The sequence below is a fragment of the Hippopotamus amphibius genome, chromosome 6, assembly GCF_030028045.1.
Source record: "Hippopotamus amphibius kiboko isolate mHipAmp2 chromosome 6, mHipAmp2.hap2, whole genome shotgun sequence".
Classification (NCBI taxonomy): Eukaryota; Metazoa; Chordata; class Mammalia; order Artiodactyla; family Hippopotamidae; genus Hippopotamus; species Hippopotamus amphibius.
In genome coordinates this window covers 122,063,814-122,079,242 of record NC_080191.1, presented here as the reverse complement: position 1 = coordinate 122,079,242, position 15,429 = coordinate 122,063,814, and the positions used below count along the sequence as shown (strand labels likewise).

The following is a 15,429-nucleotide window of genomic DNA, read 5'->3' as shown; positions in this document are numbered from 1 at the left end:
GCTTATTGTATAATTTCCTTTAATCCAGAACAGTTTCCTCAGCTTTTCTTTGTTTCTCATGCCATTGATATTTTTGAAGAATATGTCAGTTATTTTATAGAATGTCCTTCCATTTGGGTTTTTCATGTCTAGATCAAGTTATGTAGTTTGGGCTGAAATACATAAGTGATAATGTGTCTTTCTCAGAATACATACCTGGAGATGCAGGTTATCCCTTACTCTTGTTTTGGTTCTGTTAATTTTGTTCACACGCATATGATATTTTCTGGTTTCTCCATTGTACAATTACCTTTTTTTTGTGATAAATAACATGTGGGGAGATACTTTGAGATTAGCTAGATATCCCTTTTCTCACCAAACTTTCCCCATCACCTAAATTTGGCTTTCATTGATGATTCACACCTGGATTGGTCTTCACTCTGATGGTTGCAAAATGGTACTTTCTAACTCCATTTTCCCCTCTGTTTATTAGTTAGCATTCTGTTATATAAGGAAGAGCTTTCCCTTCTCCTCTGTTAATTTATTGTTGGTACAAACTCATGGTTTTTATTTTATTCAATAGGTTATAATTTTTATAATTCTTACTTGTTTATTTGTTTCCATGCTCAAATAGTCCCAGATTTGGCCAGCGAACATCTCCTCAGACTGGCTTCTATGTCTTTAAAGTGTATATCAGTATCATTTTTTGAGCATTTTCTTAATTTCTGGCACAAGATGATTTGAAGCTCATCTTTTGTTTCTCGTATCCCTGCCCTGGAGTTAGCCACTTTTCCAATGAGCCCTGCCTCTTTTTAGTGGGAAATGGTATTTAAAAACAATGACTGGGGGAATTCCCTGGCGGTCCAGTGGTTAGGAGTCCACATTTTTATTGCCCTGGGCCTGGGTTCATTCCCTGATTAGGAAACTAAGATCTTGTAGGCCATGCAGTGGCAGCCAAATACATAAATAAATAAGTAAATGTATACAATTTGGTAAATTTAAAAAAATAAAAATAAAAAAAAATAAGAACAATGACTGGAGTGCCGCACACGTGCGCGCGTGTGTGTGGGTGTGTGTGTGTGTGTGTGAGAGAGAGAGAGAGAGAGAGAGAGAGAAGGGTCCCTGCTCTATATTTTTATCTCCCTTTTTTCCACGTTGAGAACCCTGGCTCCCAGCATTAATATTATGTACTCATTTGCTCAATCTTAAAATATACACCAAAGATTTTGAGTTATGAGACCCATACCACTAAGACAAACAGTGTTCGAGATTGTTTGCAGGGTTTTTTTTTTTCTTTATATCAAGGGTATATGGTCAAAGCACGCTATTCAAGTTACTTGAATTAATTCTTTTTCTTCTCTCTTCAGTGAGTTTATTAATTTGAAAAGAATTGGGTTCACTTATTTCTGTTACCATTCATTTTTCTTTTCCCCCCCGTATCCTTTTTAGAAACATTTTTTTTCCTGTTTTTATTGGGGGTATAGTTGTTTTACAATGTTGTGTTAATTTCTGCCGTTCAGCAGAGTGGAGTTCCCTGAGCTATATAGCAGGTTCTCATTATTTATCTATTTTATGTATATTAGTACATATATGTTAATCCTAATCTCCCAATTCATCCCACCTCACCCCGCCTTTCCTCCTTTGGTGTCCATACATTTGTTCTCTACATCTATGTCTCTACTTCTGCCTTGCAAACCGGTTCATCTGTACCATTTTTCTAGATTCCACAAATATATGTTAATATATGGTATTTGTTTTTCTCTTTCTGACTTACTTCACTCTGTATGACAGTCTCTAAGTCCATCCATGTCTCTACAAATGACCCAATTTCGTTCCTTTTTTATGAGAAATATTCCATTGTATATATGTACCATATCTTCTTTATAAAAACATTTTTAATGTGGAATTTTAACATGATTTCCAAGTCAAATTCGTAAAAGAAGGACCAGTTGACTCCCTGTCCTATCCCTTCATCCTGTCTTCCTACCTCTTGTAGATAATCACTTCATTTGTTTTTTGGTTTATCCTTCCTATATGTTTTTGCAAAAACATGAAGATACAGTGTTTTTTCTCTCTCATTCAGGTAGAATGAAAAAACATTCAAAAAACAGAAAACAGGGTAATTTCCCTACTCTCTGTCCTGCGGAGACCCCGGACTCCTACTCCTCAGACCAAAAAGAGGGGGCTTCTTCAGAAGCTCTTCATATTTGCACCCCATGTACAGACCCAAGTTTCAGGTTTCAGGCTGTCCCTGATTGTAGGATAGGAGATATCAGAGAAAATAAAAAACAGGGAACACACTGCTGATTTGGTGGTACTCGGAGTTCCTTGGTTGGACTGCTAGCTTATTCTCTTGAGTCCTCAGATAGCTTTTCTCTGTATTCCATCCAGGGTTCTTAGTTTCATCCACTGGGAGGGACAGAGTGAAGTCTGCTTACTCCAAAGGACTTTCTATCAATCAGCTCATTTGAGAACAGTTTAAGTAGATTATTTAGAGAAATTCTTCAAGAAAGGACAGAACAACTAGTAAACAATATGAACAAACTAGATTTTTTTCCCATTTCTTTGTTACCAGAAACTTTCCTTAAACCAGCCATCTAGTACATTTTGATTTAAAAATTTAGACATTTGGTCATGATTTTTTAAAGGTATGGATTTTAAGAGCAGTGTTTTCTTAATATATTAGTTTTTTAAGTGCTATCTAGTTTGATGTGTTATCTGGACATTTTATACAAATGAATATAACTTATGGATCTGATAACTCATTTTGAGTAAAATTTGTAATAATTATTGAACAATCTTCATTAACGTTAGTTATATCATAGGTGTTCCTTAAACTTCTTGTCTTTAATCAATTCTTCATTATAAGAACAACAACAGATATAAGAAAATAAAACGAACTTAATTATTACCATATAAGGCCAGCAATATCTGTTATGACCAATTCCTGATCTTTTTCATCTGATCTGTGCTGTCAGTCTCACATGCTTATTTTCAGGAGTTAGTTTACAAGCAAGTGTAACCAAATGGCCAATGAAAAGGACTTCAACTTCATTAGTCAACAGAGAAATACAAATTCAAACTATGGTGCAATACCACCAAATAGTAAAAATGAAAACCATAGACAATATCAACTGTTAGCAAGAATATGGGATAACTGGGACTTCCCTGGTAGCGCACTGATTTAAGAATCCACCTACCAATGCAGGGGACACGAGTTCAGTGCCCCGGTCTGGGAAGATCCCACATGCCACGGAGCAACTAAGCCTGTGTGCCACAGCTACTGAGCCTATGCTCCAGAGCCTGTGAGCCACAACTGCTGAGCCTGCATGCTGCAACTACTGAAGCTTGTGCACCTAGAGCCCATGCTCTACAACAAGAGAAGCCTGCACACTGCAATGATGAGTAGCCCCTGTTCTCCACAACTAGAGAAAGCCCACGCAGAGCAATAAAGACCCAAAGCAGCTAAAAATAAAATAAATAAATAGGGCTTCCTAGGTGGCACAGTGGTTAAGAATCCACCTGCCAATGCAGGGGACACGGGTTCGATCCCTGCTCCAGGAAGATCCCACATGCTGCGGAGCAACTAAGCCCGTGCACCACAACTATTGAGCCTGCGCTTTAGAGCCCGTGAACCACAACTATCGAGCCCATGTGCTGCAACTACTGAAGCCCACACACCTAGAGCCCATGCTCTGCAACAAGAGAAGCCACAGCAATGAGGAGCCTACACACCACAACGAAGAGTAGCCCCCACTGACCGCAACGAAAGAAAGCCTGCGCACAGCAAAAAAAAAAAAAAAAAAAAAAAAGACCCAAACACAGCCAATAAAATAAATAAATAAAATTTAAAATAAGTAAATAAATAAATCTTAGGGAAAAAAAAAGGATATGGGATAAATGGAACACTTATATTGCTGGCAGAGCCTTAAATTGGTGAAACCACTTTGGAAAACAATTTGGCCATATCTGCTAAAGCAAATCCTAACTGTGTTGGTATATAACAAAGAGAAATATGTACATATGCTTACCAAAAAGAAGGTACATGAGTGTTCAGGGTGGCCTATTTGTATTAGCCAAAAACTGGAAACTACCCATATGCTTATCAGCTGTAGACAGTGGCATGAATTGTGTGTGGTGGGAATGGGATACTATGCAGGCCTGAAGAATGAGTGAAGTACAACTGCTTGTAACAAAATGAATGAATCTCACAAGCATGATTTGAACAAAGGAAATTGGTATCTTGATCTGAGTGTTGGTTTCCTGGTTGGGTTCACACTGTGAAAATTCATCCAGCTGTACACTTAGGATCTGTTCATCTTCCTGTATGTATATTATATACGTCAGTTAAAAAGTATACTAAATGAATTAGATCTTGATTTTTTGTTTTATAAAGAGTGACTTCTGGGCTTCCTAGGTGGCGCAGTGGTTGGGAATCTGCCTGCCAATGCAGAGGACATGAGTTCGATCCCTGCTCCAGGAAGATCCCACATGCTGCGGAGCAACGAAGCCCGTGTGCCAAAAAAAAAAAAAAAAAGATTGACTTTTAGTATATCTGTGTGTTACTGGCCCTTTACTGAACTCATTTGATAGAATAGTTTTTCAGTTGACTCTTGGTTGTTATAGGTAGATGATCTTTTCAACAGAAAACTAGAATGGGTATTATCTTTAGGAGAATAAAATTTTTAAATGCCAAAAAACACATAGAATTGATTTTTTTTTTTTTTTTTTTTTTTTGCTGACAAAGCAAGAGTTTTATTGGGAAGTGGAACCCAGGTGGAGAGCAACAGGGTAAGGAAAGCCTAGAATTGATTTTTAAATGGCCCAAATACCTCTAAAGGAAAAAAAGTAAGGCCATCTAATAGGGTCTTCTGTCTCCCTTGCCCCTTCATGGGCCATAAACCTCTGCAGTGGGAGAACCCAGATAGCACTAGAGCAGATTGCCTGTGTGTTGACCCTTTTAAGGGAGCGACCTTTCACATTGTATTCGTAATAACTGTTGCTGCAGGTGAATGCTAGTCATATAACATAATTCTGTTTGTCCTTCCCCACCCCCTTCGTTTTGTTTTAGGGTTTTTTTGTTGTTTGTTTGTTTGTTTTTGTATTTGCAGATCTGTTCACAGATGCTGCTGAAACTGAAAAAATGGCCAAAAGTTTGGAAGATTCTGAAGGAGTTTATTTTGTTCCGTCTTTTAGTGGATTGCAGGTATTTAAAAAAACAAAAAGTTAGTGACAATTACAAACATTTCTGTCTTCATACTCACACCTAATATTATATATCTGCCATTCCCTTACGTGAAAATTTGGGCACTGAACAGAACTAAGGTGAAAGGTACTTTATAAGGCTGAGAAGTTGTGTTTTGACTTAGAATGAATTCCACGAGAGGACAGAGCAAATTCTGCTGGCTTCTGCTCAGAGCTCCATCTCTGTGGAAACTAAAAGTTGGCAAGTTTATTATAGAACTTTTACATAAGACCCATGGTTACTTTATCATGACCAAAAATAGCCATTTCCCAGTAGGGGAAAATAGATCAGTAAATTGGCATTCTTTACTTAGAGGGAGTGTGTACCATTGAGAGTTAGAAAAATAATGTTAAGGTGTATACACATCTTACATTTTGCAGTTGTTTGTAAGTCTCATTAACTTTTTTAAAAAAGTCAGAATATCTTTTTGTTAACTGTTGTGGTGTGGGATGTTTGTTACTTTGCCTAACTAAAAAGTGAACTCAGTAAAAGACTTGATTTTGCAATATTTAACTGTGTATTTAATTGAAAGATCTGTGATACTGCCTTTTAATTTTGACATATTGTTACAAGGACTTTTAAAAACTGTTTTTAGGTATATTATTATAAATAAAATTCCTTTTGGGGGGAATAAGTCCTTTTAGTCCTCCTCTAAATTTTTTTTTTTTTTTTTCAAAAAATAAAAATTTCTCTTCCTTCTAGTCCATTCCATACTCAGGCAATCAGTTACAAAAAATCCAAAATTTAAAAGTTTGGATAACATAATGTAGAACCTGGTGAAAAAGAATTAGATCAGGGTAATTTTGAATCCCTAAAAATACTATATTTTCAAACTAGGTTTTTAAATGAGCATTATTTTAATATCTGTAATAATGTCTTTCTATGTACTTTATCCTAAGAACTAAACGTTTATAAACTACATGTAGAGATTGCATTGCATCCTCTTCAGGATGATGTGAGGCACCTGAATAGCATCCATGATAGGACAGGGAGTGAAGAATATTTGTCCGATTGAGGTTTAAGGAGAAAGGTTGGATGAATAGCTGTCATCAGCAAAGGGAGGGTTTAATTAGTTACTGTGGATTCTTTCCTTTTTTGAAAAATGTGCTGGGACAGCTAGTTGTGCCTCTGTCTTGGCAACTCTGTCTTTAACTTCTCTACCAACTCATATGCCTATAAAAATAATACAAACTATGTGATTAAAAAACCCAAAGTATTGCTAAAGTCCAAAAGATTAGACAACACTATCACAGATGTGGTTTTTAATTTCATGTTGCTAACAAAATGTCCCTTTCCTGCCATGATTGCAGCCTGGCAGTATGGTGAGGTGGGGTGGGGTGGGGGAAGACCGCAGGCCAGTTATTTCCTGATGTAAAATGAAACTCTTAATTGGAAACCGAAAGTTAATTCAGACAACAATAGTGTGTTGATACCAAGCTGTTCAGAAAACAGTGGGGAGATCAACGTCAACAACTAGAGAAAATGCCGGCTAGGAGAGTGGAAGGAAGAAAGGGTCAAGTCTCTGTGATACCACCTTTAATTTTAGAATGTTGTTACAGCCGCGGATAATGGGGGGCAGGATATGGAAGGCTCGTAATCGCTTCAGGGGCATCAGCTGAGAAAGGGGCACTGGAGGAATTTTGAGGGCAGGGGGGATGCGTGGGACAGCCACTTCAGGAAATGACAGAGGGCTGGGCTGGAGCATGGGGGCTGTACACGGGGTGGCATCCGTTGGTGCAGCCATGTGGCTTTGTCTGGGTTTGGGCAGGGCGGTACTAAAGTAGAGCATCACGCACAGATATTGGAGGCGAGAATTGGTGGTCATCTACCTGACATTAAAGTTACTGTGATGTTGGCCATAGATAGTAGGATGGACAGGACCTTGAACCAAGTGCCAGTCTTCAGCAGATGGGGAGCCAGTGAGGGTTCTTGGGTTTGCAAGGAACAGGCTTGCTTGAGCACCGCCCACCCCAGAGGAGCTGGCTGTTCACACACTCCTGAGCACCGGGATCGGAAGGGAATGGACAGCTGACGTGGCAGTTCTCAGTGTTCTTCTCTGTGGCTCTGCTTTTCCTTCTCCTTACCAGCTTTGCTCTGTACCCTTTCCTCCTCATGGCTTCTGTGTAATTGTCATTCTTTTCCTTAAACGTTCTGCCTTTTCACAGTTTGGAAGTAAACACAACCTTCTTCCACCTGTGCATCCTTTCTGAGTCAGTTCCCTCTGAAGTGTTTCCTGGGTCAGATTTCCAGGGGAGGGAGCCTGATTGGGCCACCTTGTCTTCTCAAGCCTCGGATAGACTTTGAGTCAGCTCTGCTCACCCCCTGCAGTTGTGGTGGCAGCAGTGGGACTAGGGCATGAAACACGGCTGCTTTAGACAAGGATTCAAGCAGTTTGCTGAGAACCCCTCCCCGCATGGCCAGCACATACTGTGAACTCCCCCTCTCGTTCTGTGAGTGACTGGGACGTTGGAGCCGTGGAAAGCTGAAGGGAAGGTAAAACATGATGTTGAGGCAGACCTAAGCAAACATGGGGGAAGCCACGTGTCTGCTGACAGCAGCTGCATGGCGGCCAGCGGTGGTCATGGGGGGAGGCTAGAACAGTCCTCCTGGTCCTTGTGATGGAGACCTGTGGACCTTCCACTGAGCGGCTGCAGCTAAAGCCGTTTGTCCAGCACAGAGCCAGGCTTGTTATAGCAACCAACCACAAAATCAGTGGAAGGCTCGTCTCAGAGTTGTTTAAGGGTTAGGGAAGTTTATTTGTAATAGAAGGAAATGTTGAGAAGGCACGTGAAAGAGCTATAAAGAAAGTAAGTAGTAGTGGGAAGGGTTTGAGTAAGAAATAAGAAAACAAAAATCGTCCTGGCAGCTGACCTGTGACTACGTACCATGTCTCGGGCACTGCCCTAAATGCACTACATAAGTTGCCTCATTTAATCCTCAGCCACTCAGCAAGGTAGAAGATACTCTTATCATCCCGTTCTGAAGCTGAGGAAGCTGAGACTTGGAGCTGTTCTGTCACTTGGGCAGTGTCACCCAGCTAGTGAGTGACAGAGCTGGCTTTAGGACTCCAGGGCCCAGATTCTTAACCACTTTGCTGTGCTGTTTCCAGGGACAGCATAAAATATTCTGACAATGGGAATACACAACTGGAGCCAGAGGAACTGACTTTTAGGGTCTAGGTTGACAAGGACAAGAGCCATGGTGGCATTAACCGTCCTGCAAGTCCCCAGCAGATGAGGCTGAGGTTCCAGTGGAGACAAGGGCCTGCTGATGCAGTGTTCTGTGCCCCAGCAGGTCTGCTGATTTTCCTTATGGAGCCACACAGAACTTTGCTGAGTCCTGCAGTTCCCAGTTGGTTGATGGTTCTGGAAAGCTCTCATGTTGGGCTTGGCAGTGATAGATAGGAGGCTTGGCTGGAGGCCCTCTGCCCTGGCAAGATGTGACCAGGCCCTGAAAAGGACCTTGCCAGTGTTTTTCCTACTTTATCATTCCAAAGACAGACTCAGTTGGACGAACAAATGCAGGGACATTGTAGCCTGTTAGGAAATTTTTAGGTTTCTATGGAATTTATAACCCCTCAAGTTCACCTGTTACTAATGGTAAATTATGTTCATAGCTATTTGTACAAAAGTGATTTCATGCCAGTTATACCCGTATTTTATGTGGTATATTGGAAGAAGTAATTTTTATGCAGAAAAAAAACCACAGCAAGGGAATTCCCTGGCAGTCCAGTGGTTAGGACTCAGCACTTTCACTGCCAGGGCCTGGGTTCAATCTCTGGTCAGGGAACTAAGATCCCACAAGCTGCACCGTGCAGCCAAAAATAAAAACAAAAACCATAGCATAGGGGCTTCCATGGTGGTGCAGTGGTTGAGAATCTACCTGCCAATGCAGGGGACACGGGTTCGAGCCCTGGTCTGGGAAGGTCCCACATGCCGGGGAGCAACTAAGCCAGTGTGGCACAACTACCGAGCCCACATGCCACAACTAGTGAAGCCTACAGGCTCTAGGGCCTATGTTCCACAACAAGAGAAGCCACCACACTGAGAAGCCTGCTCACCGCAACAAAGAGTAGCCCCCGCTTGCCACAACTAGAGAAAACCTGCGTGCAGCAATGAAGACCCAATGCAGCCAAAATAATAATAATAATAATAATAATAATAATAATAATAATAATAATATAAATAAATTATTTTAAAAAACGCTGTAGCATGCTACTAGGGACTAATTGAACTGGCTGAGTCTGACCTATCTTTGTTTCACAGTATTATATCACTTGGTATGTAGACCAGCTTTACTATATAAATCAGCTTTTACTGAGTGAATCACCAAAAGATGTTAATGAATTTGCAAAATTATCAAGATAAAATCACAATAGGAGGAAAATCTTGGTTATGGTAAAGATAAGATGTGATGCAGAATTCTTCAGTTAAGACGTTAGAAAAAATATTGTTTGTTCACGGATTCAACAAGGGCCTTTTGACACCCTTTGGGGGGCCAGGTGCGGTGCTAGGCCCTGGAGACACACTGTGAGCACATCAGATGAGTTTCTGCCTGTGATGCTAACAGTGTAGCAGGGGAGATGAAGTTTCAAAGACAGTCACAGATATATGTGATTATAAACTGTGGCACATGATATGATGGGAAATTATAGGGCTCCATAAAAATGGATACTGGGGAACCTGATCTCATCTTGGGGATTAGAAGTTCTCCCAGAGGAAGCTGAGCCAAAATTTGGACGGAGGGTGGGATTAACGAGGAGGAGGGGTGGTAGAAAGTTTTCCAGGTAAGGATGATATGCCAGGCTGTGAAGCTAGAAGGTGCTTCTGGGGACCATCATTTCCTGACAACACAGCCTGTCCCTCTGTCAGGACCTGGCATAGGTGTGTTGGGACTGTTCTGTTTCCTTGTGAGACGGCAAGCTCTGTCAGGGATCTTTGTGTTTCATTTCCATGTCCCAGAATCGTCTTGCATTTCTGGCGACGCAAAGATGAACACAAACTTCATCTGATAGATATATAATCCCAGCTCAAGATGATGGCCTTTTAAAGGCAGATGTTAGGCTGGGTCATTTCTGATATTAGGCAATAACAGTATTTAAGCTGAGAAATAGAGTTCAGTTTGAAAAGCTGACAACGTATTGGGTGTGAATTATGACACTGAGGAACACATTTTTTGCATTGTCGTTTATCTCGTCTAACTTAATATCCTCAAAAAGCCACTCTCCATAGTAAACAGTTTCAGTATAAACACTTTACAGTTGGAGAAAAGGGGAAACACTAGCATTGCTTTTCATTTTCCTCATATATCAAGCTAAACATTTTATAATTAGTTACTCTGGGCTCCAGCCACTTTTCTTCTTGCGGGTGCAAACGGAAGATCCAGCTCATTAACTCCGACATCTGTGACTCAACCTTGCTTAAGTCCTGTCAAAAGGTTATTTGAATAGTTAACATCATTTTGGGGCTATCATTTATGTTAAAACTATTTATCTCTAAATAAGCATTCTTTTCTTCTAACATGGCTATGTTTTTATTGAGTAATATACCTTCAAGTCTATAGATATAATTTAGAGCACTAATAATATATTCTTACTGTCTCTTACTTTAGGCTCCATTAAATGACCCCTGTGCATGTGCCTCTTTTATGGGTTTGAAGCCTTCCACCAATAAATACCATCTTGTACGAGCAATATTGGAGTCAATAGCTTTCAGGTACCAGAACCTGCCCCAAACTCCCCCCTCCCTATACAGTATTGCTATTTCCTTTTATTAATTTCTACTAAGCTAAATTTTAAAATTTCTTAATTTTAACTATTTATACCTTTAGTTTAATTCATATTGTATATGCTATAGTCTGTTCTTACTGCTAATTCTGATTTTTTCGCATCTCTTTTTTTTTTTCATATTTGATAGTACTAGTACCACTTAGATTTTTTTTTTTAATTAATTATTTTTTGGGGGTTACACCAAGTTCAATCATCTGTTTTTATACACATATCCCCGTATTCCCTCCCTTCCTTGACTCCCCCCGCCTCGAGTCCCTCCCCCCCCACCCCCCCCCCACCCCAGTCCTCTAAGGCATCTTCCGTCCTCGAGTTAGACTTCCTTTGTTATACAACAACTTCCCACTGACTATTTTACAGTTGGTAGTATATATATGTCTGTGCTACTCTCTCGCTTCATCTCAGCTTCCCCTTCACCCCCCGCCCCCTCCCATACCTTGAGTTCTCCAGTCCATTTCTCTGTATCTGCATCCTTGTTCTTGTCACTGAGTTCATCAGTACCATTTTTAGATTCCGTATATGTGAGTTAGCATACAATATTTGTCTTTCTCTTTCTGACTTACTTCACTCTGTATGACAGACTGTAGTTCTGTCCACCTCATTACATATAGCTCCATCTCATCCCTTTTTATAGCTGAGTAATATTCCATTGTATATATATGCCACATCTTCTTTATCCATTCATTTGTTGATGGGCATTTAGGTTGCTTCCATGTCCTGGCTATTGTAAATAGTGCTGCAATAAACATTATGAGTACCACTTAGATTTGATGCCTGAAAATTGAATAATTTTTTAAATATCCAATTTATTAAGCATAAAAGATTCAAAATTTGGACTTTCAAAGGTTTTTGTTTCCTTGTTCATGAGGGAGAATTCTAACTAATAATGCTTCTGTTATACTCAAAGATTGACTCATCAGAATTATTCTTTATGTATATTTCCTGTGGTCTTTTTGTTATGGGGCAGGTGTAGCTTATTAAAAACACAGCTTATTAAAACAGCTGTCATGAGTGGAACAAATGGAACATATGTAGTTTTAAAATAACATTTGCTCTGATTACAAAACCATTATTTTTATGTTTGATGATTTCTATTTAGTGCTGTTTACAGCGTGTCATCCATACCTGTTAAATGGATGCTTGCTTTAAATTTTTATTTGCAGGTACAGTAATAGATTAAACTTAGTTCTGAAATAACAATTATGTTCTCTTCCATCAAAGTGAGAAGCAGAAGAAGGCCCTTAACCTCTTGTTTACTTGCCCATCTGTTATTGACGTCCAGTTAGCGTGATATATATCTTTAATATTTTCTTTTGCATATTTTATAAATGTCATGTAAATAAAACCGTAGTTATTCTAGATTGGAAAAAAATAGAGAATGATTTTGATATGAATTGCCTCTTGTTTTTTTAACTAGAAACAAACAGTTATACGAGGTGATGCAGAAAGAGATTCATATTCCTGTAAGAAAAGTCCGGTACGTAAACTTCGTTTCTAACAGATTTAACTAGAAATTAGAAGTAAGCGGTAGCTGCTATTGGCATTGTCATCATTATGATTATTCAGGATTCAAAAAGAGCTTATGCTTACCGTTTTTTGCAACAGAATTCTTGGTCATAGGAATTTGGAGAGGAAGGAAAGCTAATTTTGGATTTAAGGAAAATATAACCCAATACGGAATTTGAGAGGATCTTAGCACCCATATGTATATTATAAAAATCTTTAATATCTTTTTTGGGGGTGTGTGGCTCTCCTTTTAGCATGAAAGCATCCCATTTTCTTTGCTACAGTGTCCAAATGAATTTTCATGTTAGCTTAGTTCACTTGGCCTATTTTGAACTAGTCTCAGGACAAGTGGGACAGGTGTGAAGACTGATGGCAGGAATAAGGAAAATGTTTAAAGATTACTGTCTTCAGGTCAATGCTAAGTGATATAATTTTGGAATCAAAAAGTTAAACTTTGAAAATAAAATCAAGTATCTAAAAAAACTGTGGCTTTTCAAAAAAGAATTAATAATGTCTTTATACTTTTGTTACAGTAATTTATCTCCAATATCTTGCTCCCCACAGGGCAGATGGAGGTGTTTGTAAGAACAGTTTTGTCATGCAGATGACTTCAGACCTGATTAATGAGACTATAGACAGACCCGTCCACGTTGATATGTCGTGCGTAGGTGCAGCTTCTCTAGCTGGCCTTGCTGTTGGTATGTGTGGGTTTTATAAAAACGAGAGCTGTCTTGCAAAACCATTTCTTATAGATAGCATTTCTCCTCCCAAATCACAACATTATATAGATAGAGAGGGTGAGGAAAGCCTTGGTGTCCACTAGACTCCATACACGCATGCACGTTGCTCGCAGAGTCCTCCTGTGGCCTCTTCTGTGGGTGGGTCTGGTTGCACCTCTTCCATCCTTGCTGCACGCCTTCAGGCAGAATTATGAGGCCAGGAAAGTTAATTCTCAGCTGCTCTGGTCTTTAACAAGTGAATGTCTCCGGGGAAACGTGCTGATTAGATAAGCTTGTCTTTGGCATTAGAAACCTCTCCACTCTTTTATTTGGTGAACATTTGTTGAGCACCTGCTACATGACAGTTGCTGCTGGGAATGGAGTTTAAATGAGACTGACCCTGCTATGGGAGTCTCCAGTGGGGGCAGTCAAGCAAGTCAACCCATTACTATACTTGTGTGATAAACCCAGTGAACAGCCACAGTGTTAAGCAATTGGTGTCGGCTTTCCCAGAGAGGACAACATATAGTTCACTTTTGAAAGGGTTAGCAGACAACCAGGTGAGGAGAGGACAGAGGTGACTGGTCCAATAGAGAAGGCAACTCATTCAGAGGTACTGGTCCATTGTGGTGCTAAAATGATGAGAGCAAGAGGGGAGGCTGGGGAGGTACACAGAGGTCCAGTTGTGGTGTCTCTTCATAAAGAGGAGTTTGGACTTGATCTTGAATGCATTGGAGAGTGGCTAGATGTACATTTGAACAGATCACTTTGGCAATTAGTGTTTTCACTAATTAGTTGGGGGGGTAAAGAACGGACATGGGGAGGCCAATTAGAAGGCTCTCTAGGAAGCAGGATGATGCTTGGGACACTGGGAGTGTTCTCCTTTGTTCCTATATGGAAGGGAGGAGTGTTTGTACACAGCAGGATATCTTATACTTAAAAGTTTAGGCTATTATTTAGGAATTAAAGTTACGGACCCCAAAAAGCATCAAATCTTGGTAAGTTCACGTTACACTTTATTCTACTAAAAATCTGTTAACTTTGAATAAAATTGAAACAATCACTTTCATTTGTTCGTTGATTGATGTTGGATTAATTCAAGTTGAAGAAAATAACTTTCCCGTAAATAATCATTCCCATTACATACAAATTTAAGTTCCTTTGTGTATTTCAACTCTTAAGTTTAATATAGCTGATGTTATTTTTAATAATATCACATGCCTAATTGAGCAAACTTAGAACTATAACAAGGAAAACATTCTCAAGTACTTAAACAACTTGAAAAATGAATAAATTAAGCTTATCATTACAGTAAGCCAGATGCTGATAAACATTCCAGTAGTGTTTATAAAGTTAATCAAATCGTTCTACACTTATCACCTTATAAAACTAAATTGTCAAATTCTCTTCAACATTTAATATACTTTAAATAACAGACACATGCAAGTTATTACACATAACATAGTGGCTTGAACTGTATCTACTTCATTTTACCTGTATTTAATTTCAAAACTTTTCAATACAAAGATACTTCACTAACTACAGGGAGCAGTTTTACCTTCTCAGAAAATATGAAATTTCTTTTTGGATTATTTCTCTCTCAGAAATTTGAGACCTGAAGGCTATGCAAATTCTCTGTATTTTCAAAATTAACACAGAAACTGCGTCTGTTCAATACATATTTAGTACAATGACTCTTAAGAGTACATATGCCTTTAAATGTAAATAATAAATTCTGGGAATAAGAATTTTAAGAACATATTTATTTTCATGACTAGATTTATCTAACTGTAGTATACTAATAAAAATTATTTTTAGTCTTAATAACTTCCATGAATAAATATCTTTAAACAATCTAAAATGCTGACTTTGTAAACAGAATGTGCCTTGACAGAAAATTTTAGAAGAAAGAATTTTGTGTCAGCTTTATTGGTAAGAGAAGAGTGTACTTCTTGAAGACTTGTCAACTATGTTACTACTTGAGAGTAGGTGAGATGTACCAAGTTTATAAACAAAAGATTGCTACCATTTCAGACTAGTACTATGATCGTAGTTATAATGTGTTTTTCTTGCTGCTTTTTTATTATAAATCACATGACCCTCTTTGTAAAGAAGAATATATGCCAGAACTACAAGATTATCTTGAACTGGAATTTAAAAGCCTTGTATGAAATGCAATAGTTTGAAAAAAGAAA

General features: G+C 39.0%; 1 protein-coding gene across 2 annotated transcripts in view; it reads left to right on the top strand.

The window, feature by feature from the left end:
• Window positions 1–15,429, top strand: part of GK5 (glycerol kinase 5) — an 82,547-nt gene that overhangs the window by 60,484 nt on the left and 6,634 nt on the right. For both annotated transcript variants that reach the window (XM_057738250.1, XM_057738249.1), the window contains 4 exons: window positions 5,091–5,185; window positions 10,835–10,938; window positions 12,427–12,486; window positions 13,080–13,213. In XM_057738250.1, coding sequence (XP_057594233.1) covers window positions 5,091–5,185; window positions 10,835–10,938; window positions 12,427–12,486; window positions 13,080–13,213 — 393 coding nt within the window. The remainder of the gene's footprint in view (window positions 1–5,090; window positions 5,186–10,834; window positions 10,939–12,426; window positions 12,487–13,079; window positions 13,214–15,429) is intronic.